The 24,707-nt window shown below is 35.9% G+C and overlaps 3 protein-coding genes and 1 pseudogene across 4 annotated transcripts; 1 reads left to right on the top strand and 3 right to left on the bottom strand.

Annotated features, from left to right (window-relative positions):
* Positions 1 to 810: 810 nt before the first annotated feature.
* LOC145791126 (folate synthesis bifunctional protein, mitochondrial-like) lies at positions 811 to 3,847 on the bottom strand. 2 transcript variants are annotated; one of them, XM_082871125.1, is made up of 3 exons: positions 3,708 to 3,847; positions 2,958 to 3,100; positions 811 to 2,326 (listed from the first exon to the last, which is right to left on the bottom strand). In XM_082871125.1, the coding sequence occupies exons 2-3, from the start codon at positions 3,025 to 3,027 to the stop codon at positions 873 to 875; spliced, it is 1,524 nt and encodes a 507-aa protein (XP_082727251.1). In that variant the 5' UTR covers positions 3,028 to 3,100; positions 3,708 to 3,847; the 3' UTR covers positions 811 to 872. The 2 variants fall into 2 exon arrangements, with proteins under 2 accessions (XP_082727251.1, XP_082727250.1); XM_082871124.1 differs by lacking the exon at positions 3,708 to 3,847 and adding an exon at positions 3,294 to 3,672.
* On the top strand, positions 3,681 to 10,442 carry LOC114299038 (fructokinase-like 2, chloroplastic). Its single transcript, XM_082871123.1, is given in 6 exon segments — positions 3,681 to 3,812; positions 6,110 to 6,311; positions 6,314 to 6,440; positions 6,749 to 7,392; positions 7,922 to 8,393; positions 9,985 to 10,442. Coding segments are annotated over 6 exon segments (1,719 nt in total). The 5' UTR covers positions 3,681 to 3,771; the 3' UTR covers positions 10,218 to 10,442.
* A 2,122-nt stretch (positions 10,443 to 12,564) lies between these two features.
* On the bottom strand, positions 12,565 to 13,905 carry LOC145792013 (putative 6-phosphogluconolactonase 2 pseudogene; annotated as a pseudogene).
* Positions 13,906 to 14,229: 324 nt separating this feature from the next.
* LOC114269089 (uncharacterized) lies at positions 14,230 to 21,239 on the bottom strand. The gene is made up of 12 exons (XM_082871127.1): positions 21,074 to 21,239; positions 19,308 to 19,345; positions 19,114 to 19,200; positions 18,924 to 19,007; positions 17,856 to 17,989; positions 17,588 to 17,685; positions 17,070 to 17,158; positions 16,864 to 16,969; positions 16,440 to 16,594; positions 16,292 to 16,362; positions 14,876 to 14,990; positions 14,230 to 14,727 (listed from the first exon to the last, which is right to left on the bottom strand). Exons 1-12 carry the CDS (start codon positions 21,213 to 21,215, stop codon positions 14,575 to 14,577), a joined length of 1,272 nt encoding a protein of 423 aa, XP_082727253.1. The 5' UTR covers positions 21,216 to 21,239; the 3' UTR covers positions 14,230 to 14,574.
* Positions 21,240 to 24,707: the final 3,468 nt, after the last annotated feature.

Raw genomic sequence — 24,707 nt, 5'->3', positions numbered from 1 at the left:
AGATATTTTTTATCAACCATTCTTAATAAAGATAATAACCAAATAGACAAATTATCAATTTTCAAAATAACAATAATTAATAACGATATTGATAATTGGACAATAAGCATACGTACTTTTCTAAGTAACAGTGATCAAATAATAAGAAAGAATTATTTAGAATATTTTATTTTAAAGCCTAAAACATTTTCAAAGGTATAACAAACCTCACATATGTAATATTCAATTATATTCAATTTAATAAAATAGTAATAGATAATTCATATTGTAACTTTAATCTTACACATCTTTAGAAGATATATTATGAATTTTTAAAGGGAAAAAAAAAATGAGAAGAAAGGTTAAAAATATGTTGGGTCTGACTGAATCTGATTGGATTCTATTAAAAACTTCATGATCACTAAAATAACAACAAATTATGTATATATGTTGGTTATTTTAGTATTAAACGCTATTAAAAGTTGTATTATGTCATTTTCACTAAAAACATGGAAAAAAAAATAGTCGAAAATATGCCGGACACAATAATTTAAAAAATTACATGAATCATAAAAAGAGAATTGAATCGTAAATCGATTGTGAATCGTGCGATTCACTAGAGATTTACTTCCAAAATAGATTCACCCATAAATTCGTATCGATTTTGCAAAAAATTTGAATCGAATCGTGAATCGAATCGCGAATCGTAAGATTTTGATAAAAGAGAGATTCACCTATAGATTCGTATCGATTTTGCAAAAATTGTGAATCGAATCGTGAATCGAATCGCGAATCGTAAGATTCTGATAACAGAGGGTATAACCGATGACATACAAAATTTAAATCAGAATTTGAAATTTGCATGATTGTTTGTTTCTCATCATGCAAAAGATCTATCTCCTTTTCAGCATTGCATCACAAAGCTTCACAGCATCAAGATTATCTCTAATGTTATGTACTCTCACAATATTTGCTCCACCCAAAACCCCAGCTGTGACAGATGCAACAGTTGCCGGATCTCTATCAACTGCGTCAGGTTGACTGCAAACATCACCTAAAAATCTCTTCCTTGAAGGTCCGATCAATAGCGGAGCATGCGACAAACCTGAACTCTTCCTCGCAATCTCTGCTCGAATGGTTGATAAGCCCATGAGAATGTCCAAATTTTGTTCAGTATTTTTTGAGAATCCAATTCCTGGGTCAATAATAACCCTCCAAGCTGGGATACCCGCTATTTCAGCATCTCTAGCCCGCAAGTATAACTCTGACCCAACCTGTTTGCAAACATCGTCATATTGTAGGTTTTTGCTATTTTGCATTGTAGACGGATCCCCCCTCATGTGCATTGTGACATAAGGTACCTGAAGGCGTGCCACAACACTATGCATTTTGGAGTCTAATTGTCCACCAGACACGTCGTTTATGAGATGAGCCCCTTTGCTGACCGCTTCTGAAGCAACCTCAGAATAAAAAGTATCCACAGATAAGAGTTTCCCTTCAGCCTCGGGCATTTTCAGAACAGCTTCTAAAACGGGGATTAGTCTATCCAATTCTTCCTCAGCAGAAACGCTAGGTGCCATTGGGCGTGTGGATTGTGCGCCAACATCAATTATATCTGCACCCTCGGAAATCATGAAATGGGCCTGAGAGACTGCAGCGTCCACAGACTGAAACTTCCCTCCGTCACTGAAACTATCTGGGGTCAGATTAAGGATACCCATGACAGAGGTTCTTTCCGACCAGTCCCACAAGCGATTTCCAACAGGCAAAACCCTTTTTAATCCATCCTTCCCAATAAGGGATTCACCGCCAAGTTTCTCCCATGATTCAAAAAGTCCACCCGAATGGACTGACAAATCATGCCATCGTGCAACAGTATCACTGTCGATAGATGATCCGATCAAGTCCATCATTGGAGCCATTACAAACGGCCTCTCCCAAATTCTTTCATGGGGTACTGTAAGAATCTCGGAAGAAATTTTGAATTTCCCATAGAACAATATGTCCAAGTCAATTGGTCTTGGACCATACCTTATCCCATCAGTACGCCCCAAGTCCTTCTCAATCTTCTTAAGTACTCCCAACAGTTCATGAGGCCCGAGTTTTGTAACACCTCTAACAGCAGAATTGAGGAAGCGAGGTTGATCCGTCACATAAGCAGGCTCCGTCTCATATAAACAGGCATGCCTTGCAATGTGTATGCCTGATTTCTTCAACAACTGCAATGCTTCATTAAAGTTATGAAGTCTATCCCCCACATTACTTCCTAAAGCTATTACTACTTCATGTTCTTGTGCATGAACTTCCACAGAAGTGTCTGAAGACGAATGGAATAAAGAAAGGCATGCTGCCAAAAAGAAAAGAAACAAGTATCAAGAAAGTAACCAAACCCTCCAATAATATTTCAGGATATACGCAATTATATTATATATATGTTATGCAACATTTAGGCATCCGAAACAAAATGTCATTTCAAAGCTGAAAATTGAGAAAGTTTGGTGTTCACATCCAGTTCTTTCCTGATTAAGCCATTAAACATCAAGTTTATGGTTCTAATCTTCCAGGCAAAGATCTTCTTTTAGGGTTGAATTTTACAAACTGAAGCTTCTAATTATTTTTGGGGGTATTGTTCTTCATGAAGAAGATGATCAGAAGAAAATAAAAAATTCTTCAATGGAACTTTCTAATTTAAAATCCAGACCTGATCCCTTCAAATGACATAGCTCTAAACATGTCACAAGCTATTAAATTAACTCTATGCAACTACATTTTTGCTGTCACAATCATAAACCTAATCTTTCTCGGAACTTGGAAACCGATTTATATTATACATACATTTTATGGATCAGAACTTGAACAAAAGCATTGTGGTTTCATGATTTCTTGGCATCCAATAACAATATGATTCAAGAAAGCCCATACCCTATAAAAATTACACTAAAAATCAATGATCCAATAAAATAAGGAGTGGAGACTACCTCTACAAGATTTTATGACAGCACCTCTAAACCCACATTTGATGGGTGCTAACTGTTTGAAAATGTTCATCTGAGGACAGGTCTTTCTCCAACACAAACTTGCAAGTCAGAATTCCTTTCAGTTCAACACAATTTCAAGAGCACTGCAGACACAGTAGTCATACATAAAATTGAAGTAATTAGTGAAACAAAAAAAATACTTGCACAAACCATTCAAGTAATTCCATCTCCGATTCTCCAAAAAGTAAAATCTTTGTAATATTCAGAACCATTCATGAACATCACAGCAAATATGACTAGAATTTAAAATAAAATAAAATAAAAAAGCATTTATACCATTATAATTAAAACATTTATCATTCATAGGATTTGAGAATGCCAGTTTCTGATGAAGCAGTCTAACAAAACTAATGAATATGCTGAAGAAATCGATAAAATAGAAGTAACCCATTTGACTGATTTGCAAGAAAACGAGCTGTCTACTGCTGAAATAGCTCAAATCTACCGAATTGCATTCTGGGTTAGAGAGAGAGACAGAGAGAGACAGAGCTTCGGTGGAATTTTGATGGTGAACAACCCTAGTGGCATTTTGGTAACTTAAAGGTAAATGAGTGGCATTCAGTGACATGGTTTAGATAATGCATTCTTTTTTTTTTTTTTCTTTTAACTTTCTAAAAAAATTCCAAAATCATAATCAAATGGGCTAGCCCCGAAGCCAAATGGGGGTTTTCTCTCCCCTCATCCTCTCACCAGTTTCACTCTGATAAACCCTTTCTGGGTTTACACAAAAACCCAGTCTTGGAGCTCTCTGGCAATGGCGTCTGCCTCTCTCACCCAGTTCCTATCATTGCCCAGGTTCTTTCTCTTCCCTCAATTATCTCTTTATACCCATCTTTAGTTCCATATATCTTGTGAATTTGAACAGAAAATATATATTCTTTGAGGGTTTATGATAGAGAAAAAAGATAAAGGCTCTGAAGTTGGGACCCATTTTGTTTGTGTTAGTAAAAATCATGTATTTTATGGTGCAAACATTTTGTTTTCTTAAAGATATTCAAAAAAACTTAAAACCTAATTTGGTGATTTTTTTTTTTTGGGGGATAAAAATCAATGGGGCCGTTTGGTGTAGCTGTTAAAACAGATTATAACTTATAGCTTAACAGATTATAGATTATGGCTTTAATCAGAAGCTGTTAATCTGTTTGGTGTAACTGTTGGATTATAGATTTAAGTTGTTGAGTGGTGTTTGTTAAATAAGCTGTGAAGTAGCTTTTTGCTGTGTAAATGTCTTTTTTACCCTTGTTAGTTGTAAATTGATTTTTTCTAGACTTTTTGCTATTAATTACATATTAAGAGATCATTCCAACACCAAATTAACATAACCCTATTATTTTTAAATAATAATACAATGAAATAAATATTACACAAAAATAAATTTTTATACAATGATTTCAGATTTTTTAAATAATAAATAATAATAACTTGAAATAAATAAATATTATGAAATAAATAATAATACAATGATTTCAGATTTTTTAACATCAAAAATCTTATGAGATAAATTAATTTATTGAAGCTTTTTTTGATTATAGATTTAATTGGTGGTGTTTGAATTAATCTTAAGATAAATAATCTTATGAAATAAGCTATAAAAATTAATCTTAAGATAAATAAATAAATCTAATAAGATAAATAGCAGCTGCATCAAAAAAAGCTTCAATAAATTAATCTTATGAAATAAGCTATAAAAAGTGTTAATTTTTTTAATTTATTATTAATCCATTACAATTAATATTATTTAATAATATAAAAATTGTTAATTTTTTTAATTTATTACTAATCCATCACAATTAATATTAACTAATAATATTAAAATTTTTAATTTGTTTAATTTATTATTAATCCATTATAGTTAATATTAATTAATAATATTAAAATTGTTAATTTGTTTAATTTTATTATTAATCCATTATAGTTAATATTAATTAATAATATTAAAATTGTCAATTTTTTTAATTTATTATTAATCCATTACAGTTAATATTAATTAATAATATTAAAATTGTTAATTTTTTTAATTTATTATTAATCCATTACAGTTAATATTAATTAATAATATTAAAATTGTTAATTTTTTTTAATTTATTATTAATTCATTAGAATTAATATTAATTAAAATATAAAAATTGTTATGAAATGCATCTGGAAGTCCTAGCCAAACCCTACCGCCGGCGGCCCTAGCCACCGCCGGCCGCACCCTTCTTCTCCTCCTCATCCCACACTACAGCAGCCCTCTGCAATCATTGATCACGAAGAGAGAGAGAGAAGCTTGTTGTTGATCGCGATCGCGAAGAGAGAGAGAGACAGGCGTTGATCGCGATCGCGACGCCGGAGAAGAGAAGGATTTCAGATCGCGACGCCGGAGAGAAAGGGAAGAAGGGTTTCAGATCGCGACGCGACGCCGGAGAATAAGGGTTTCATCGCGATGGGTTTCATAGCACAGCCAGAAAACAACGTCGAAGAGAGAGAGAGAGAGAGAGAGGGATCTGGTTCATAACGCCAGACTTCTCGCCGGAAATCGCCTGTGTCGCCGGAAATCGCCACTCTCCTCTCTCTCAGAGAGAATGAACAGTGATTTCGTGGTTTATATAGTGGCAATTTCGTAATGCTTCAAATTATTGAAGGGCATTTAAGTAATTTCCACACTCCTCCGCATAATCCCAGTTGCGGAAGCTGCTCCAAGCAGCTTTTGATTTTCAACTTTTTTATGTAAGAAAAAAATCTGTAGAAGCTCAAGTGGTTGGCCTTAAGCTCAACCAAACAGTCTGTAGTAACTTTTTAGAAGTCAAAAGTTATAATCTGCCCAAATTAAGCCAGACCAAACACCCTCAATAAACTCGTCATTTTTATATGGTTTTGGCTGAATAATTTTAGAATTTTGAAAATATATTTTTTGGTGCTTTTTTTTCTTTTTGTCAAACTAGTTTTATTGTTCCAAATTTTTTTTTGAAACATTGATTCTGAAAATGAAACCAAACAGAGCTCTTGGAGACTTGACTGGTTTGATTAGGTTGCTGACCCAATTGAGGTTTAGGAGGAAAAAGTGAAAACCCTTTTGCTAACAACTCCAATTTTCATGTTTTGGTGAGCAGGTGGCACTCAAAGTGGCCTTTCTTCCCGTCATCAAGCGTTGTGCAACTTCATGATCCACGTAAGAGATGGGGTCTTATGGCAATTTCTAGGAAAAAAGTTAAAAAGTCCTTAGCTCAAGAGTTATCGGGCGAAGAAGGGATTGTTGTAGAAAAGAAAACATCTAGAACATCCAAACGCTCACCCGCTAGAAGTAGGAAAAGGTAATAGAGGATAGTCCAGAGGATGATTTTGTGTCAGTGGTGAATGCTGATGTTACAGATGAGGAAATCAATAAGCCCCCAGCATCAGGTGAAGATTCAAAGAAAACCCGAAGAAGAACTCGAAGGAAAGGTATACATTTTATCATATAAGGGGCATGCTTTTGGATTTTGCGTTGTCAATACAATTTGCCCTCATATTTGGTATGCCAAATGCTAACACGGGCACTTGTTAAAATCGAAAATGTGATATAAAGTGTTTTGGAAAAATGTAAAATAATTAAAAAATTGTTTTAAAATTCATAAAATGTTTTAAATTTAGTGATAAATGTCTCGGGATCTACTCATTTTTTATTTTTTTTTAGTACCCCAGGGCACTTCTTAGCAAGACCCTTTTTGTTTACTTCATAATATTGCAATCTTCAACTTCATGGCTCACAGCTGAATCTACTTCTAGCGTGCTGGGGGAGGAAAAAGTTGAAAAAAAGATAATGAGGCGGGGAAGGATCAAGAAAAAGGTTGATGATACGGAAAATGAAGTGAGTGAGATGGAACTTAGTGATCGGGAGGGGGATTCATTCATTGTGAATGTGGAGGATGAGTATGACGAAGACCTGGAACTTGGAAAAGATGGGGACGAGGAAGTTAGCTTTACTTATGGATGGCCTCCTCTGGTCTGTTGCTTTGGTGCTATTCAACACGCATTTGTGCCGTCAGGAAGGCCAGCCAATAGACTTATAGACTATGAACTGCAAGAAAGAATGAAGGATGCGTTGTGGACCCCGGAAAAATTTGTGAGGGCACCTGGAGGATGTGCAAGTAATGTTGCGGTGGCTCTTGCAACCTTGGGTGGTAAAGTTGCCCTAATGGGAAAAATTGGGGATGATGACTATGGTCAGTCCTTGTTATATTACTTAAACGTGAACAATGTTCAAACCCGATCCATGCGTATTGACAGCAAAAGAGCAACAGCAGCATCACAGATGAAAATTGGTAAGAGGGGTGGATTAAAAATGACATGTGTCAAACCATGTGCGGAGGATTCTTTATCAAGGTCTGAGATCAATATTGATGTGTTGAAGGAGGTAAGGGATTTAAATTTTATGGAAAACGGTTCTTATTTATTGTGGTAATTTTCAATGTCGGTTGTTGAATTGTGACATATTGATTTCTATTGGTTTTATTTTGTTTGCCATCATCAATTTTGTGCACTATCACAACATGAAATGTTTTCATTTGGGCATTATTGATCGATAGCACCCCTATATTTTCTATACATTTTTCGATAGCACCCTTATATTATTGGTCGATAGCACCCTTATATTTTCTGATGTATTAATATAAGCTTCAAGAAGGATAGGATTCAGTTGAAATATGAGAATTTGGCACACTTCTCTCTCATTTGTATGTGCATCTTTACACAGGAAATGTCCCAATGCATAAAATTGAACTTCAAGAAGAATAACTTGACGGGAACTAGATGAATGCCTGTTAGATGTACTATTCTTTCGTTTGGTGCACAGTACAAGCAGCTTGCTCAAGATTTCAGTGCGAGCTGTCATACAAGCAACATTGTTATCATCTATTTATCGATTCTGTGAACGTCACATTCAGGCAAAGATGTTTTACATCAACACATTCTCCATGCTTGACCGGAACATGAGATCTACCATGTTGCGAGCCATCAAGATCTCCAAGAAATTAGGAGGAATTATATTTTATGATCTTAACCTTCCATTGCCACTATGGCAGTCTTGTGAAGAAACCAAAATGTTCATACAAGAGGTGTGGAACCTTGCAGATGTTATCGAGGTTACCAAACAAGAACTCGAGTTTCTATGTGGGATCAAGCCCTCTGAAAATTTTGACACTAGAGACAATGATAGATCTAAGTTCATTCATTACACGCCAGAAGTATTTGGTCGACTTTGGCATGAAAATCTAAAGGTTTTGTTTGTGACAAATGGGACTTCGAAGATACACTACTACACCAAGGAGCACAATAGTGCAGTTCTCAGGATGGAGGATGCACCTATCACCCCATTCACTGGTGATATGTCGGCATCTGGAGATGGCATTGTTGCAGGTAGAAATTGCAAAATCTGATTTATGTTCCCTTTTTTGTTCCCCTAATCACTGAAGAGCAGACTTCTTGTGAGGTCAACTATACTGTGGAGCCACTGGAATCCTACATCTGTTTCGAACATATATTTACACCTAAAGACACCTACAATTTTACATGTGGTCAAAAAAGTTTTTTGAACCATACAGGCCTTATTATTAATTTTTTTTCTTTTTTTCTTTTTTATCATTTTACTTAGTATCTCATTCCATAACTTTTAACTAATTTGGCACAGGATTGTTGGCCTTTCTATTGGTGGCTTTCACCAGTAACTTACAGTCTGTCATTGTTTGCATTAGCATACTTTCTTAATTGTCAAATCACTCTGTGTAGGCAAATTTGAGTCTACTAAAATTTTTTACATAAGAGTGCTGTTACTGCTCTATGATCTATTTGCTTGCATTTTCTTTCTTTCCTTTCAATTTGTAGTGGATGCCTTTTATGAAAGACCTGATATTTTGTTTTTGTACATTTTCTTACTTCTGGTTGTTATTACATCTATAGAAGTATTATATTCTCTTGCATCTTGTAAAATGGAATCATACGAATGAACTACTTGGGATGCCCCATTTAAACATAAATATAAGGGCAAATTACATATACCCCCCTCGAGGTTTAACAAAATTACAGATACCCCCTGAGGTTTGAGACATTACAGATACTCCCCTGAAGGTACTATTTGCATAACAAATTAGGGAGCAAATTATTATGAAAATATAAACCTCATGGGGTAATTTGTTATGAAAATATAAACCTCAGGGGGGTATCTGTAATTTTTGAAACCTCAGGAGGTATCTGTAATTTAGCTAAACCTCGAGGGAGGTATATGTAATTTGCCCTAAATATAAAAGAAAGCTGCCTACTGAATGTGATTTGCCTCTGGCATTGTTTTATGGGTTCGTCTTGGAGAAAAGGCATTGTAGAACCATGGTTGATAGAATTCGGAGATAGATTTATTAGGTTTTTGAAGCAAATTTGAGGACGAATTAAGATATACTTCTAGAATAATTTTTTTAACAATTAGACATCCAATAATATTGTTTATTTTTTATCCAAATTAATCATGTAGGAACACATTTCTATGTGCATTATGACAATGTTTTGACGTTTCTCCATGTCAAAACTTCACCCACCTTAGCTTTTTGTTTGTATATTTGAGTTTTTTTACTCCTAAGGAAACCATCGTGAAATCTATTGCAAAAAATCTTTGAGATCATTTTTGAATGGTAAATTTACCGTTTTGGAATGAAAGTGTATCATATTTAAGAATATGCATTCCAAAACATAGTTCGCCTAGGGTGTTGGTGTATTTTGGTAACAATTGTGAAAATTTGTCATTTTTGTTATGATATTTGCGGCATGCATTCATGTATGGAAAATGTTAGATACATGCAGAAGTATGAAAATGTTAGATACACGCAGAAGTATAAACATCTTTCTTTCTTTGGATCATCCCTGCGCCAACATTTTCTCTGGAAAAACATTACAACCCTTGTTCTCTTTCTGAGATATATGCAACCTTAATTTTCTAATTTTCTTTGCAACATCTTTGCAGCTCTCATGAGAATGTTGACGGTTCAGCCACATCTTATCACCAACAAAGGATACTTGGAACAGTCAGTCAAGTATGCCATTAACTGTGGAGTGATTGATCAATGGCGGTTGGCACGGACAGTTGGCTTCCCTCCCAAAGAAGTTATGGAAGAAAATGTTGAGCCCGATCCAAATGGCATAAGATCAATTACTGAGAGGGAATACCGCACACTGCAGCCTGGGCCTGTGAGTTGATCAAACTCGGTTCTCCAATTAATAAGGATTGTGGTGTTTTTTGCCTTTGATGAGCCACAATTATCCCAATCCCTGTAAAGTGAACTGATTTTAGTTTTTTTTTTTTTTTTTTTTTTTTAACCATGAGGTTATTGATGTAACTTAGAGAACACCAATTTTGAAATGTGTGGGTATTATCTACTACCATAGAATGAGAATGGCAAGTTTTCAGGTTTAAGTCACAAAGATTTTCCATTTCTATTTTGCCTGCACCCATCGTAGTCATTGCATAATACAATTTGAAATTAGAAAGAATTAATATTTAGTCAGCATATGCAATGATGTTAATAAATATTATTCTTATTGTATTATTTATTTGTTAGCATTATATCCAGATTAATTTCCGTCCTTTGAATAGAGGATATAGTAATTTTTCTTAGGTTTCTCAGTTTATTGTTATTTTTTAAGATCAACCCAAGACACATGAGGCTGTAGACATACTTGACTGAGTTGGTTGTTATAGCTCATAATTCTGTCATGCACATTTCAGAAACACCTGGAACATCACCTGCGATGCAAAACTGAGTATTCTTTTCAGTTTTTCTCTTCTTTGAACTGGTGTGCTTAAGACCAAGTGTTGGGTGTATGAGACACTCCCTTTTCTGGTGTAATGTCCAAGTTCTTTCTCCCCATCTTCCCAACTCTTGATTCTTTGAAAAAAAAAAAAAAAAAAAAAAAAAAAAAAAAATTGTGTTCATATGGGTATGGCCAAGCAATGTAAAATAGTGTATATATATCTATATATATATTGAGTTTTTTTGGTGCAGTTTATGTACTACTTACAATCTTTTTTTTTTGAGAAATTGTGTCAAAGTGTTTGGTATATCTTCTACGTGCAACTTATGTTTTATAGCTTATGAAGCAAATTTTACTTGAAGAAGTTAAAAAATTGATACTTTTAACTTTTACTTTCTTATTAATAGCTTTCAGTTTTATCAATAGCAAGTTTCAATGGTAACTTCATTCAAAGTTATGTATTTAGGGTTTAAAATAGAGTAGTTTTTTTTTAACATAAAAAATAGAGTAGGTAAAGCAGCTAAATTTTGATTTTGTGAAGTGATGTCAAGTTCTCTACGGTGGTAGCAATTGTCTTTGAAAAAAGGACATGTAATTATTGGTCCTAGAATGGGGCCAAAACCAAGTTGTCAAGACTATCAATCTATTATTTTATTTCTTTTCAGTTTTGGAATATAGTAACAATTTGTGAACTAAAAAAAAAAAAATTGAGAAATTAAATACAAAATCACATGATTGAGCTTAGATATATATCATTTTCAAAAAAAAAAATTATTAAGATAATTTTTAATTACAAAACTGTTATGCTTACGCATCATTCTCTCCCTTTAAGATAAAATAAAATACAATAGCAAAGAAAAAAAATAAAACAACCACCAACAAAAAAAGAAAGCAAGGAAAGAACTTGGTTATCTTTTTTCTTTTGAAAAGAAAAGATGAACTAAGAAATCACAACTTCAAGATAACCTAAACTTTATGACAATTTAATAGAACATCTACGAGGGGGGAAAATGCCAGGATACTACTGAAAACACCAACTAAATTTCTTTTCTCACCCACCTTTCCCAATTTCCCCATATGGGTCACTTCGGTATAGTTTTTTATTTTTTTTTTTGCAAATTAAAAGATAATAATAAAAAAATAGAAGACAAAAACAACCCTCTCTCACCTTTCTAATATTCACTTTTTTTTTCTAATTTATTTAAACTATTTGTCTGATACATTGTAAGGCAAAAACTATATTAAACTGTCTTGCACACATTTAAAACGAAAAAAAAAAAAAGGAACAACCATATAAGTTATACCAAACAACCTTATAAATCAAAAATTGTGCTTCACGCAGGTGTAGAGAGAAGTTGGTGAATGCATTTTGTAGTACCCAAAATGCCATTATTTACATTTCACCATCATGGACAAAAAGAAGGGCTTGTTTTCCCACAGATTGATGAGATCAGATTCATATCAATGTGGAACTGAAAAACAGAAGAGGACTTAGTATTTAAAAGCCCCAAACTTCTCAACCTCTTCTTACAAGAAAGCATAGTCACACTTTCCCCAACAACCCCCACAAAAGAGAGGGAAAAAAGCCCAAAAAAGGAGAGAGAGAGAGAGAGAGAGAGAGAGAGATTAACCCAACTTTGAAAAGGAAAAGAACTAATGGAAGAGGGTGTTTCGACAAATGTACGATCCCTCAGCTACATACAACAAACATAAGCGCTTTGGCAAGAAGAGCTCGGCCCTAGTCGGAAAATTGAGCACCGTCGAGTTTTGAGGCAGCCGCCATGCCCAAAATTCATACCAACTTCCCCTTGGTTGGCTGAACCATCCTCGAAGGCAATGACAGGTAGTCAGGCCCCACGTCGTCAATTGCCAAGTGTACAGCCTCCGCTTTGCTGCCACCTGTCACAACCACAGCCACATTGGACTCCGAGTTGATGACAGGGATGGTGAAAGTGATTCTCTCGGGTGGGGGCTTGGGTGAATCAGTGATGAAAGTTACCCATTGGTCTTTCTCATTGAGCACGGAGTGATTAGGAAATAATGAGGCAACATGTCCATCCGGGCCCATTCCGAGAAGGATGAGGTCGAACTTGGGGCAGTCGCTGATCTCGGATACACTGATGACACGGGTTTTCACAAGCTGTCTGATGACAAATTCGTAGTCATCTGCAGCTTGCTCACATCAATTTGATTCTCACCCAGATGAGAAATTTGATCCGGATGCACTTCCAGTTGTCCAACTCATCACATTCAAGGACATAGTTGGCACAAACATCACTACTGCAGGGATGTTTTCGGGAATCTATGAATCTCCATTCACATCAATTTGCCTATTTAATATTTCATTTTCCATTGATTTTGACCCTTTGACTACTTCATGGGTATGTTCTAATGTGTCAGGTTACTCTGAGGACGTGTCTCCTGAACCATGTCCCGAAACCTCCTCATTTTCTAATTCTTCCTCAGCTTGCTTCTTATTTTTGCATTCAAGAAGCCGTGTAGCGATTTTATGATACCAAGATCTTAAGCTACATTTTATTGGTGTAATCGAGGGACTAAATGCTTCCCTGGGTTCCACTTTGAATTCAAGTGGATAAATCATCTAGTACGTTGCAAATTCAGAATCTTTCATCGATTGAGCATTCTCAAATTGTGCATTGGACTCTTCCAGATTGGTGTCTCATCCTGGCCAATTACCCATGTACAGCCTCATTTTTCTTCATTCATATGTGTAAGGAAATTTTTGGTAGTGCATTACATATAGAAGCTATGCTTGCTGAGTTTGATTCTTTTGCCTTTTTTTTAATAATAAATTTGCTTTTGAACTTCTTCTTTTGTTTTTTTGGTTATTTATTTTACAATGTAAATTTGTGTATTGTTGATAGACACCGAGATTGGTTAGTAGTTGATGAGCAAGGGAAGGATGTTCATGGGAGTGATGTTTGAATACAATTTTCTTTGTTCTTGTGATATTACCAACATACTCTTTCTTGCTACTTGTTAATAATTTGCATTACTTGGTATTTCTTGCATTAAGATCCCTCTTAAGTTGTTGATAACTGTAGAAATTTTTGTGGGATCCCAGCATAAGTACATCAGGTTCAACGGCATAAACCTCATCTAAATGCTGCATAATGTCCTGTTTTGTGATTTATAATGATTGGTGATCAATATGGATCAAGGACCGGTTCATGTCCACATTTGGTGTCAAGATATGCGAATTCTCGCTTTCAAAAATGATTTCCTATGTTGCAATGAAAAATAATTCTTGAAAGGAAGACAATAAAGTTTAATATCTCCCTCCTGATCATCTGCAACAATTTTTTGGAAATTGTTAGAACCATCACAAATCAACAAGCACTCGAATTTTCCAGAATTAGACTCCGATTTCGCCACATGATGCAAAACAAATGAAATGGAACAGGGTAAAATATGACCATCTAATATATACACTAGATTAGGAATAATGCAAAAGAATTGCCTCATTTGTGACAACTTTTCACAAGTCACAGAAAATTGCAATATAAATGACAATAAAATAAAATAAAAATCTTTATCCCAACTCCACAATCCCCAACTCGGAGAACAAGTTGGAAAAACAAAAAGCATTCAATCAAAACTGAGACAGACGTTGAATTTGTATACAACAAAAGGAGAAAAAACAAAAAGGATTTATGTTTATCCCAACTCCATAAGCCCCCAACCGGGAGAACAAGTTGGAAAAATGAGAAGTTTTCAATCAAAACTGAGATGGATGTTGAATTTGTCACAATCTCATGTGTCGTCAAGGTACAGCAGCAGATTAAGAAGCAAGCTGAACCCAACAAAATTCCTCCTTGTAAGGTCCATTGTTTTCCTCACAAGAAGCTTCACATGTATAGACAACAATAGTTGCCCAATCAAGAGAATCCACATCATTTTTCACACCAAAGTAGTAAAGCAACTGTGGCAAAATCTGGGATGACCAAATACAAACATAAACCAAAGGTTTGAATGGAAGATCAGATTTCAGATAAATAGGCACATACATAGAGCTACAGATTAAATTGAAAGACTGTAGCAATGACAGAAAAATAAAAAATTGAAGGAACATTATTTCATACCTGAAATTCAAACGCTTGAGGGCCGCCACAGTAATTGCATTTAGGAATATCAGTCTTGGATGGCTGGCCACTGGACATGGGCCATAAGGGTTTAGCACTTTCATACCTACAATACCTGTTATATTTAAAGAAATAATTGAATCAACCAACCAGATCAATAATATTATAGCTCAGAGGTAAATTTGCCACAGGTAAATGTTATCAGAGGGAAAAAAATAATAATAACGATGAATGATATTCCAAGATGTGAATTGGCTAGTTATTAAATTAGAAATGTTCCAAGTCCAACACCTTAAGTGGGTCCATGCCTTTACACACCTGAAACATAAACTATAGACATGCAAAGGTATATATATACGTGACGCAAACAAATTTTATGTGGCATACAGCACACACATAGTGATGTTCATGCACAGAAATATTTATGTACAGATCTACATATTTTATACCATCGATGGAACACTTAAAGCTATTCCACTGATGTTTAGTGTGCTTAGAGCAAGATGACAATTTAAGTGCCATTACGTGCCTCAAACAAAATTTGCACGATTATTAGGAAATTAAGGAAGCCTGTAATCCATATTAGCGATTCAATACCTATTTCCCATCAACTAAAATGCAGGTGTAGACACCACTTGAGAGAGGAAGGATAACATAGGTCTTATAAAACCATCAGTCTAATTGCTGCCCAAGAAATCAATCTGGTATCAGAGTGGAAGCACTTTACAGAGTAAAACTATAATCTCTAAATCACACAGCCAGAAATCACTGGTGATAGGCCTACAACATCTATGCTGGCAAAAGAAAATTTTGAAATATTTCTTCAATTTATGTCATATGCTAAATATAGCAGCTCATCATTAAATTATTACAATGATGCAGAAAGTACATTACAGCTGCAGTAACAATTTTCATCTTCATATATTGCACAGTGCTAATTCTATATATTTAGATTGATGTATATGGATTTATAGCATCAAAGGATCTCGCTATGCATCTTGAATTGTAGCAAAAGACATTAATGCATCATATCCTAAATTCTTATTTAATTTTCTTGACTGCATGCTTCTACTAAATTATATTTATAATAATTTATTCTTAAAGCTGTATTTTGAATAAACTAAATGCCACCCAATGAAGATATAACATACATAGGTGCACCCAGAGTCAAATAAGAATTGAGATTTAGAAATCAAAGAATTACATAGACACAGCACTAATCTTTACCTAGGCTAGGTAACACAGGATACAACTATTTTAAAAAGATCTTCCCCAAGAAGGCAAGAGGCTGCAAATTTTTGTTACATCTTATCTTGTTTTCTCAAAATTGAGTTGGTGTATTTTCCCCGCATGTAATATGGTGCAAATGCTCATAAAATGATGACATGTATCCTTGTATGAAAGGTAAGCAGTCACCTCAACACTTGCTCAGGGCCCCTGGCTATACACTCTTGGAAGGAGGCCCAACTCTTCTTGTCACTGTCCCCCTGTTTAGCAACAATGAAACAGAGCCTGTAAAGGTTTGTAAAATAATTTCAAGATTGTGTAAACAAGCTATCCATACCTCAAAGTTGTCCAACAATGACTTGACTGATTCATCCATTTGGCTCCCAGAAACCAATGAATTAGAATACTTAATATCTTCAGACAGCCCTGTGTCAAATTCACATTCATCCTCATTTATGATCTCGTATTCGGGCCATATGGTGTTGCTTGCAACTGTTCATATATAGAAATTTGATCAGCAGTGAAATTCAGAAGAATCCAATCTCATGGATAACCTTTGCTAATGAAACCCTAGATTTAGAGTTGCTATTGACTGAACAATTTCTAAAATGCCATCTAAGAAATGAGTAGAGATTATGAGTTTCATAAAATAAATAAAAAAAAACACGGGTCGTTTGTATCAGTGCAAGTACACATCCCCTATAAGCCTATGGCAGCCAATTACCTCCTTGTAACATAATCAATAATACATTAATACTGGCCTTTTTGTGTCTCTACTGAATTGTTGGTAGGGCTAGTGTTAGATGATTGAGGATAACTGTTCAACTGTTGACATTCAATTTTATGACCTGATCTCCAGTGCATAGCCTACAAGTAAAAAGGAAGGACGATTCAAGATTCAGGATTCAGGCCTGGATAACCTCAAATACTGGAGCATAAAAATAATAACAAAATTTTCTCTAATTACCTGATGTTTCTTCGAGCAATAGCGTGCTCTTCTACAGCTACTACAAACTTTATCTCCTTTCCAGGTACCACACCAATTACACAGTGCAGCTAAAGCAAGCATCATCAAAGAGATAATATCATGAGGATGCTAAGGAAAAGAAACAACATGTAGTTTGAAGTACATAAATGCATCCACACAAGTTTCAGGCAAAGTCCTTGTGTCTGCTATCATTTAATCAGTTATTAATCATGATGGAAGCAAAAAAAAAAAAGTACATGAATTGGCTTTTTACAATTATACACCTTTAAAAGTTGAGAAGTATACAAATGCAGCAACAATTTCAAAATCTGACACAACTGGGTGTAAATTACAAAAAAACTAATGAAGCAACTCCAAGAGAGCAGGGATAAGGTTTTGTATAGCTGAGTTCATAATGATAATACTGATGATTGCCATCAGACCTATCAATAAATCTAAGTCTAGCAGAAACCAAAGAGTAAGACTGAACTACAGAGCGCAATGAAAGAATATTATACCTCCAATGCCAGATGGTTTGTCAGTCCCATCATGTTTTGGGGGTTCACTTGAGTAAAAAGGATTCAAGCGAGCCAGCTGACTGCGAAAAACCTTCACACTTAACAAAACAGTTTCATAATCAGAAACACAAAGTAAAAAAGGATAAAGTGAATAACTTGTTCAAAATTGATTCTCCTTGATGGGAAACCAAAAAGAGAGAAAAAAAAATTATAAAAAGAAAAAAGAAAAGAGATGAAATTATGAGGACTGAGTAATCCCAACCATTACCTTCGAGATGCCTTCTCTGGTTGCCGTTTCCATTGCTCATGTTGATCTTGGAGAAGACAAGTCATCGATAGACACATGAATACAAATAATGTGCGATGAAATGTAGGTTCCGTCTCAGAGAGGGGTGCATAAACCTAGGGAATTCAATGAACCAAAAAAAACTACCATCAAATTCAATCTCACGCCTCTGTTCCTTTTAGTGCTGCATAGATAAGTGAGTTGAAAAGGGACTGCTAAAGTGAAAGGAAGGATGAGATGAGAATTTGGCAATGCGTAACTTAAACATTGGACTAAAGCAGAAGTCATATTAATCCATCTTTTGGAGCCAAAAATTGACATGACACAGAAAGTCATAAAATAGATAATTTTAATCTTTCAGTTCAGTCATTTGCTGCAATAATTTGTAGGCCCAAACTGACAGTTTCCATTTTGGAATTTTTCTTTTGTTTTTGTTTTTGTGCCTAAAGCCCAACCTAAATATAAACCATACAAGGGCAGGCCAAGCACTGAACATCAGCTTGAAACCTGAGAAAGACGCTAGAAGTGCGCAATAATATCAGCTCTCTTTAGCAATCCAGGATTTAGGACACGCTCCCTTTAGCAATAATATCAGCTCACCCATTGGCCTCTCTCCATTGATGAGAAATATAGCCACACTAATTCCCAATTTGCAATTCAGACTCAAAAAAGTCTCTGATGGCATTTGCTTTCACTCTACAAACCAGCGGGACGTTTAAAAAGGTTGTGTCATTTGGATCATGAGAGGCACTCATAAATTGGCATCAGACGCCTCATAACACCACACCTAACAACACTCAATGAGATGATGCAAAGCAGAGGTGGGAATGAAGGCTTCACACACCCTTCCCTTATGAGTTGAAAGCTGAAAGAATCATCACACCATAACTGAACAGTTGGAATAAATTGACAAAAATGGCAACTTTTCACTGAATTGATGATCTTTTCATGGTTGCACAAATATAAATATGCAAGAACAATAGGTACAAGAACTGCAAAGGACATGTCTCTTTGTTTAAACAGTTAAAATTACTATGAAAAGATATACACCTGAAGCAAAAACTGCAAAGGCTCGCCGCAAATTTCACAGTGACAAGATCTTCCAGAGGGCAAATTAATCGGATCCAACCAAGCCTAAATTAAATTAAATTTAAATTTTAAAAAAAAAAAAAAAAACATGAATTAAATAAAAAACAAAAGAGAAGCAAGCCACAATTGTTGCGACAACTTAGTAACTTACCAGGACAAGATCTGCAGCGTCTAAGAATTCCAACTGATGTGTTATAAAAAGAACTGTCTTCTCAGACAAGAGATGCAGTAGATAAGTCTGCAAATTAAGTTTCAAGTTCTTAATAAATTGATCTAAATGTATAAGCAAAAAATATAAAATCACACATAATTTAAAAACAATTATTATGAAGAAGTGTTGCTTGCCTTTGAATAAGTGTGCCCCGGTATGTGCATCAACAGCACTGAAAGGATCATCAAGGAAATAAACATCTGAATCACCATAGATTGCCCTTGCTAATTGTATCCTCCCAACCCCCCCCCCGCCCCCCCAACCCAACCCCCCCGCCCCCGCCCCGCCCCGCCCCCCCGCCCCGCCCCCCCAACCCCCCCCGCCCCACCCCCCTCCCCTCCCCTCACGTCACACACGTCACACCCGTCACACACGTCACACCCGTCACTCCCGTCACACCCGTCACACACGTCACACCCGTCACTCCCGTCACTCCCGTCACACCCGTCACTCCCCTCCCCTCACTCCCCTCTCGTCACTCACGTCACTCCCGTCACTCCCCTCACGTCACACCCGTCACTCCCCTCCCCTCCTCTCACTCCCCTCACGTCACTCTCGTCACTCACGTCACTCCCCTCCCCTCACGTCACTCCCGTCACTCCCCTCACGTCACTCCCCTCCCCTCCCGTCACTCCCCTCACGTCACTCCCGTCACTCCCCTCTCCTCCCGTCACTCCCCTCACATCACTCCCGTCACTCCCCTCACGTCACACCCGTCACTCCCCTCCTCTCCCCTCACTCCCCTCACGTCACACCCGTCACTCCCCTCCCCTCACGTCACTCCCAACACTCCCCTCCCCTCACGTCACTCCCCTCCCCTCCCGTCACTCCCGTCACTCCCCTCACGTCACTCCCGTCACTCCCCTCTCCTCCCGTCACTCCCCTCACATCACTCTCGTCACTCCCCTCACGTCACACCCGTCACTCCCCTCCTCTCCCCTCACTCCCCTCACGTCACACCCGTCACTCCCCTCCCCTCACGTCACTCCCGACACTCCCCTCCCCTTACGTCACTCACGTCACTCCCCTCCTCTCACGTCACTCCCCTCCTCTCACGTCACTCCCGTCACTCCCCTCCCCTCCCGTCACTCCCCTCACGCCACTCTCATCACTCCCCTCACTCACGTCACTCCCCTTCCCTCCCCTCCCGTCACTCCCCTCACTTGCGTCCTCACGTCACTCCCCTCACTCCCCTCCCGTCACTCGCGTCACTCCCCTCCCCTCCCGTCACTCCCGTCACTCACGTCACTCCCCTCCCCTCACTCCACTCCCCTCACTGAGTGGTGGTGGTGGTGGTGGTGGTGGTGGTGGTGGTGGAATAGGGGGAGGTGTTGGTGGTGGTATAGGTGGTGGCAGGGGTATTGGTGGTGGAATAGGGGGAGGTGTTGGTGGTGTTGGAGGAGGTGTTGGTGGTGGTGGTGGTGGTGGTGGTGGTGGTGGAGGATGCGTTGGTGGTGGTATAGGTGGTGTTGGAGGAGGTATTGGTGGTGGCGGTGGTGGTATTGGTGGGGGCATAGGTGGTAGTGGTGGTGTTGGAGGAGGCCGTTGGTGGTGGTATAGGTACTGGCGGGGGTATCGGTGGTGGTGTAGGCAGTGGTGGTGCTATTGGAGGAGGTGGTGGTGGTGGTGGTGTTGGAGGAGGTATTGACGGTGGCGTTATGAAAGCTCCCTCCCCCTCCCTCTGTTATGAAAACTCCCTCCCCCTCCCCTCTGTTATGAAAGCTCCCTCCCCCTCCCTCTGTATCAAAGCTCCCTCCCCCTCCCCTTTCAATCGCTGCCTCCCCTCCCCTCCCCTCCCCTCCCCTCCCCTATATATGCGGGAAGCTGAGATGGAGATGAAACTCAGAAAATAAAAAAAAATAAAAAAATTCAAAATTCCCTCCATATGGCTCAACCATACCAGACAGCGGGAAGCTGAGATGGAAGGAAGCCTCATACGTCGCGGACTTCACCGTGATTGGCGGCAGCGACGTCGCGACTTGATTCCTTTCCTTAGTCAGTTCACCCCCTTCCTGCTGTTCCTGCCGTGCCGATTTCACCATTTTTTTTTTTTTTTTTCTCTCATGTTGTCACTGTGTTTTTTTAAACTCTAAAATATTAAAAAATAAATAAATAATTTAAGAATTAAACCTAAACTCTAAGCCTTAAAGTCTAAAATAAAAAAAATAAAAAATAAAAAAAAAAATTTAAAAATTAAACCCTAAATCCTAAACCCTAAAATAAAAAAATAAAAAAATTTATATCAAACCATATATATATTCATATACTTTATATTTCTAAACCATATATTTTTTTTTTGACATGTCATATATCAAACATGAGCTCAAAATGAAACAACACGAATTTGTTCAGTGCGACTTATTATAAATTAAAAATTGATAATCAAAAATAAAAATTAAAGTATTCATTTCTTAGTTTAAATTATTTTTACATAATAAATTATAAGCAAAAGTTTAATCAAATAATTTGTCAAAAATTTTTAGAATAAAAAAAAGTATAATCAATTAAGATAAACCGCATTAAACCGTCCCGATTACATGTAATAATAAACAAATGGAGTTCTAAAACCGATCATTGAATGAGAAGTTTATAAATACATTTTTTCACAAAATCACATGGAAGGAGATTGGGCTAAAAATATGGCCCAATTATAGATCAGCCTGTTGAACCTGAGCTTTCGACCCATACTATAAGCTTGTTTTGGTAGCAAAAATATCAATAATCACCAGCAAATCATTCTATACATGTAGGAGTTAAATTTAGGCAGATCTAACCCGAGCAACTCAAACACAGATGGAATGTTTTTAAAATTTAAATAACATATTTTCAAATTTTGTGTATAATTGGAGAAAAATTTAAAAGTCCGTATTAAATTTGAGATGAACTTTGGCAAATGCACACAATTTCATACAATTTGAAGCTCAAAATAATTGGCCATCCTAAGTCTAAGTACAAAAAATAAATAAATAAATAAAAAGAAAAAAAAAAGGTGCAAAATTTTGTATTTTTCACAATTTTACATAAATACTAAATCTAAGAGCATCTCTAATGGTAAATGTTATTATAGCATCTCCAAAGACATACTATAATAGCAAATTGTCAAATTATAGCAATAGTGCTACAATGATACAAAGCCATTTTGACAAATCCCAACTGAAGCCGAGGTTGGACAACTGTCTTGGCTGGTCGATCAACCGAAAGACCGGGTGGTCGACCGGTGGATGAAATTTTGCTGAGTTATGCAGAAACAGAGAGCTTGTCAACCGCGGTTGGTTTGCTGGGAAGGATGAAAAAGGAAGGGAAGAAAGAAAAAAAAAGGAAGGAAACAGTTGATTTTGGATGAATTGACACATTTGGCATTTGCCAAATTTAACAGCTCCAATGGCAAATTATTGAAGAATCACTTTTGCACCAAAATTGTTATGTTAAGCAGCTCTAATAATAAACTATTGAAGGCTCTATTTAAAGCAATAAAATTTAGGAACATTAATTTGGCCTTAAAAAATGACTTTTCCCAAATCAATTGTATTACAAAATCAACGAGATTAGCATATTTATCGAAAGTAAAAATAACAAAAGAATAAAAAAATGTTTTTGATCCATTGATTTTTTTTACATGAAATTTGAAATTAGCCTTACAATTTCGGTTTTATTAATAATTTTGGGTTGTCAATTTTTACTGTCTCATTTTTTATATATTAAGCGAATGCAAAATTTTAAAAGTGAAAAAATTGTTATAGAAAATTCATAAAGAATCTCTCACTAAAATAATATAGGGTAATATTTTTACAATTAACAATCATCTTGGTATATTATTTACTTTGATAAATTCGCTGCAGCCTCATTAGTTTTTGAATAATACTATATGCATCAATTAGTATACTAATTAATGTACCAATTGATGATGTAGCATAATTTAAGAGATTTTTGATATTTGTAATCTGTATAATGAGTGAGGCTAATAATAATGTCATAACTAGTGTTGGTACACTGGTTAGTACACTAATTGATACATGTAGTACCACAGTTAGTTTTTATACAAGTTAGTTTTGTAATTTTTTCTTATGACATTAAATTTTTGGGTAAATTACAAATACACTCTTGAAATTTGCTTAAAATACAAATTGTTCCCTGTGGTTTGAAAAATTACAAATACCCCCTTATTAGAATTTTTTATTTAACAGAATTAATTAAAAAAATAAAATTTATAATTGCTCTCATGTATAATAATAAAATTACCTGAATTATTAATAGAAACATATTTTTAACACCATTAAAAACTATTAATTGACTTGATGATTTATTAATAAAAGGGGTAATTTGTTATGAAATTAGAAATCTCAGAAGGTAGAATGTAATTTTTAAAACTATAAGAAGTAATTCGTATTTTAATCTAATCTCAGATATTGTATTTGTAATTTACCTTAAATTTTTTTATATTTTTTGAAAAGCATGTGTGGCCTTTCCAGCTGGCAAGGATTTCTCCATGATAAGCCTGCTGAGGTGGACAATGGGAAGTTTGTTTAATAACCATAATTGGCTAGTTTGATTCATTTTTCAAAACGTTACATTCAATATCTTGTGAGAAGTCATTTGGTGTTTCAGGTGTCACTATATGGTACCTTAAATTGAATGTGATTGATGGAGAGAGTGAAATTCACTGATTTCTATCAATGAAGAGAGTAACATGAGGCATGACAATTGATGATTAATTAGAAACACTAACACATAACAATCCTAAAGTATCAAATAATTTTCCGTTTTTATGATCGTGCAAACAAATGTTGATTTCTATTTGATAAAATGTTAATCTCTATTTGGTGCAACAAAGACTACTTGTAATTTTTATTTATTTATTTAAAACTTTGTGTTCTAGTGCTTTGTGCAATTAAGTAAAAATAACTTGAAAAGCTAATTATTAAAAAAAAAAATGAGAGAATGATATTTCTAACTTTGCTCTTTACTTTTTAATTATCAACGTCCACCTTACAAGAAGCTATAAGCTATACCAAATAGACCCTTTGCACCATCCAGCTTCACGGACATCAATCAAACAGAAGAAGAAAATAAAGAGTAAGGTGGGTGTGAAAATGAATTTGTTAACCAATTCACACAATGTAAAACCACATTTTTCACACAATGTAAAACCACATTTTGACCACAACTGAATTAAGTCTCCCTCTTCTTCCCTGCTTTTTTTACTAGCAAAAGTTAACCAATAAATCGAACAAAATCCAACTCAATCCTTTCTATGCTTAAAACCACGCCACCGAAGACATGATGGTATGGATTACACATTAGAACCATACAAAAATAGTTTAGATGTGCAGAGAATACATCAATAAGCTTATAACCTTCTTAACATTCCATATGAAGGCTTAACCTTTGGTGGTCCTCTAGCCGAGCATACAGAAAGGCACAAAAGCTCACAAAAAATTGTTATCACTGAATATGAAAATTTCAATATCATTCCAAACCCAACTCATATCCTAAAACTATAGTAAATGAAGCTTTTACAAGAAAATAACAATTAA

This window comes from Camellia sinensis, chromosome 5, assembly GCF_055761805.1.
Source record: "Camellia sinensis isolate YWXY chromosome 5, ASM5576180v1, whole genome shotgun sequence".
NCBI classification, from domain to species: Eukaryota; Viridiplantae; Streptophyta; class Magnoliopsida; order Ericales; family Theaceae; genus Camellia; species Camellia sinensis.
This window is presented reverse-complemented; position numbering and strand designations above follow the sequence as displayed.

Bases quoted from the DNA above. Each gene is read 5' to 3' on its own strand.
- LOC114269089 (XM_082871127.1), bottom strand. From the start codon at position 21,215: ATGGTGAAATCGGCACGGCAGGAACAGCAGGAAGGGGGTGAACTGACT. The intron at 16,363-16,439 runs GTATGGATAGCT...GTTGCTAAACAG, and splicing joins CATTGTTGGACAACTTTGAG to GGGGACAGTGACAAGAAGAG. The intron at 14,991-16,291 runs GTGACTGCTTAC...TAAATATAACAG, and splicing joins GGCCCTGAGCAAGTGTTGAG to GTATTGTAGGTATGAAAGTG.
- LOC145791126 (XM_082871125.1), bottom strand. From the start codon at position 3,027: ATGAACATTTTCAAACAGTTAGCACCCATCAAATGTGGGTTTAGAGGT. The intron at 2,327-2,957 runs GTAGTCTCCACT...TCTTTTTGGCAG, and splicing joins TGTCATAAAATCTTGTAGAG to CATGCCTTTCTTTATTCCAT.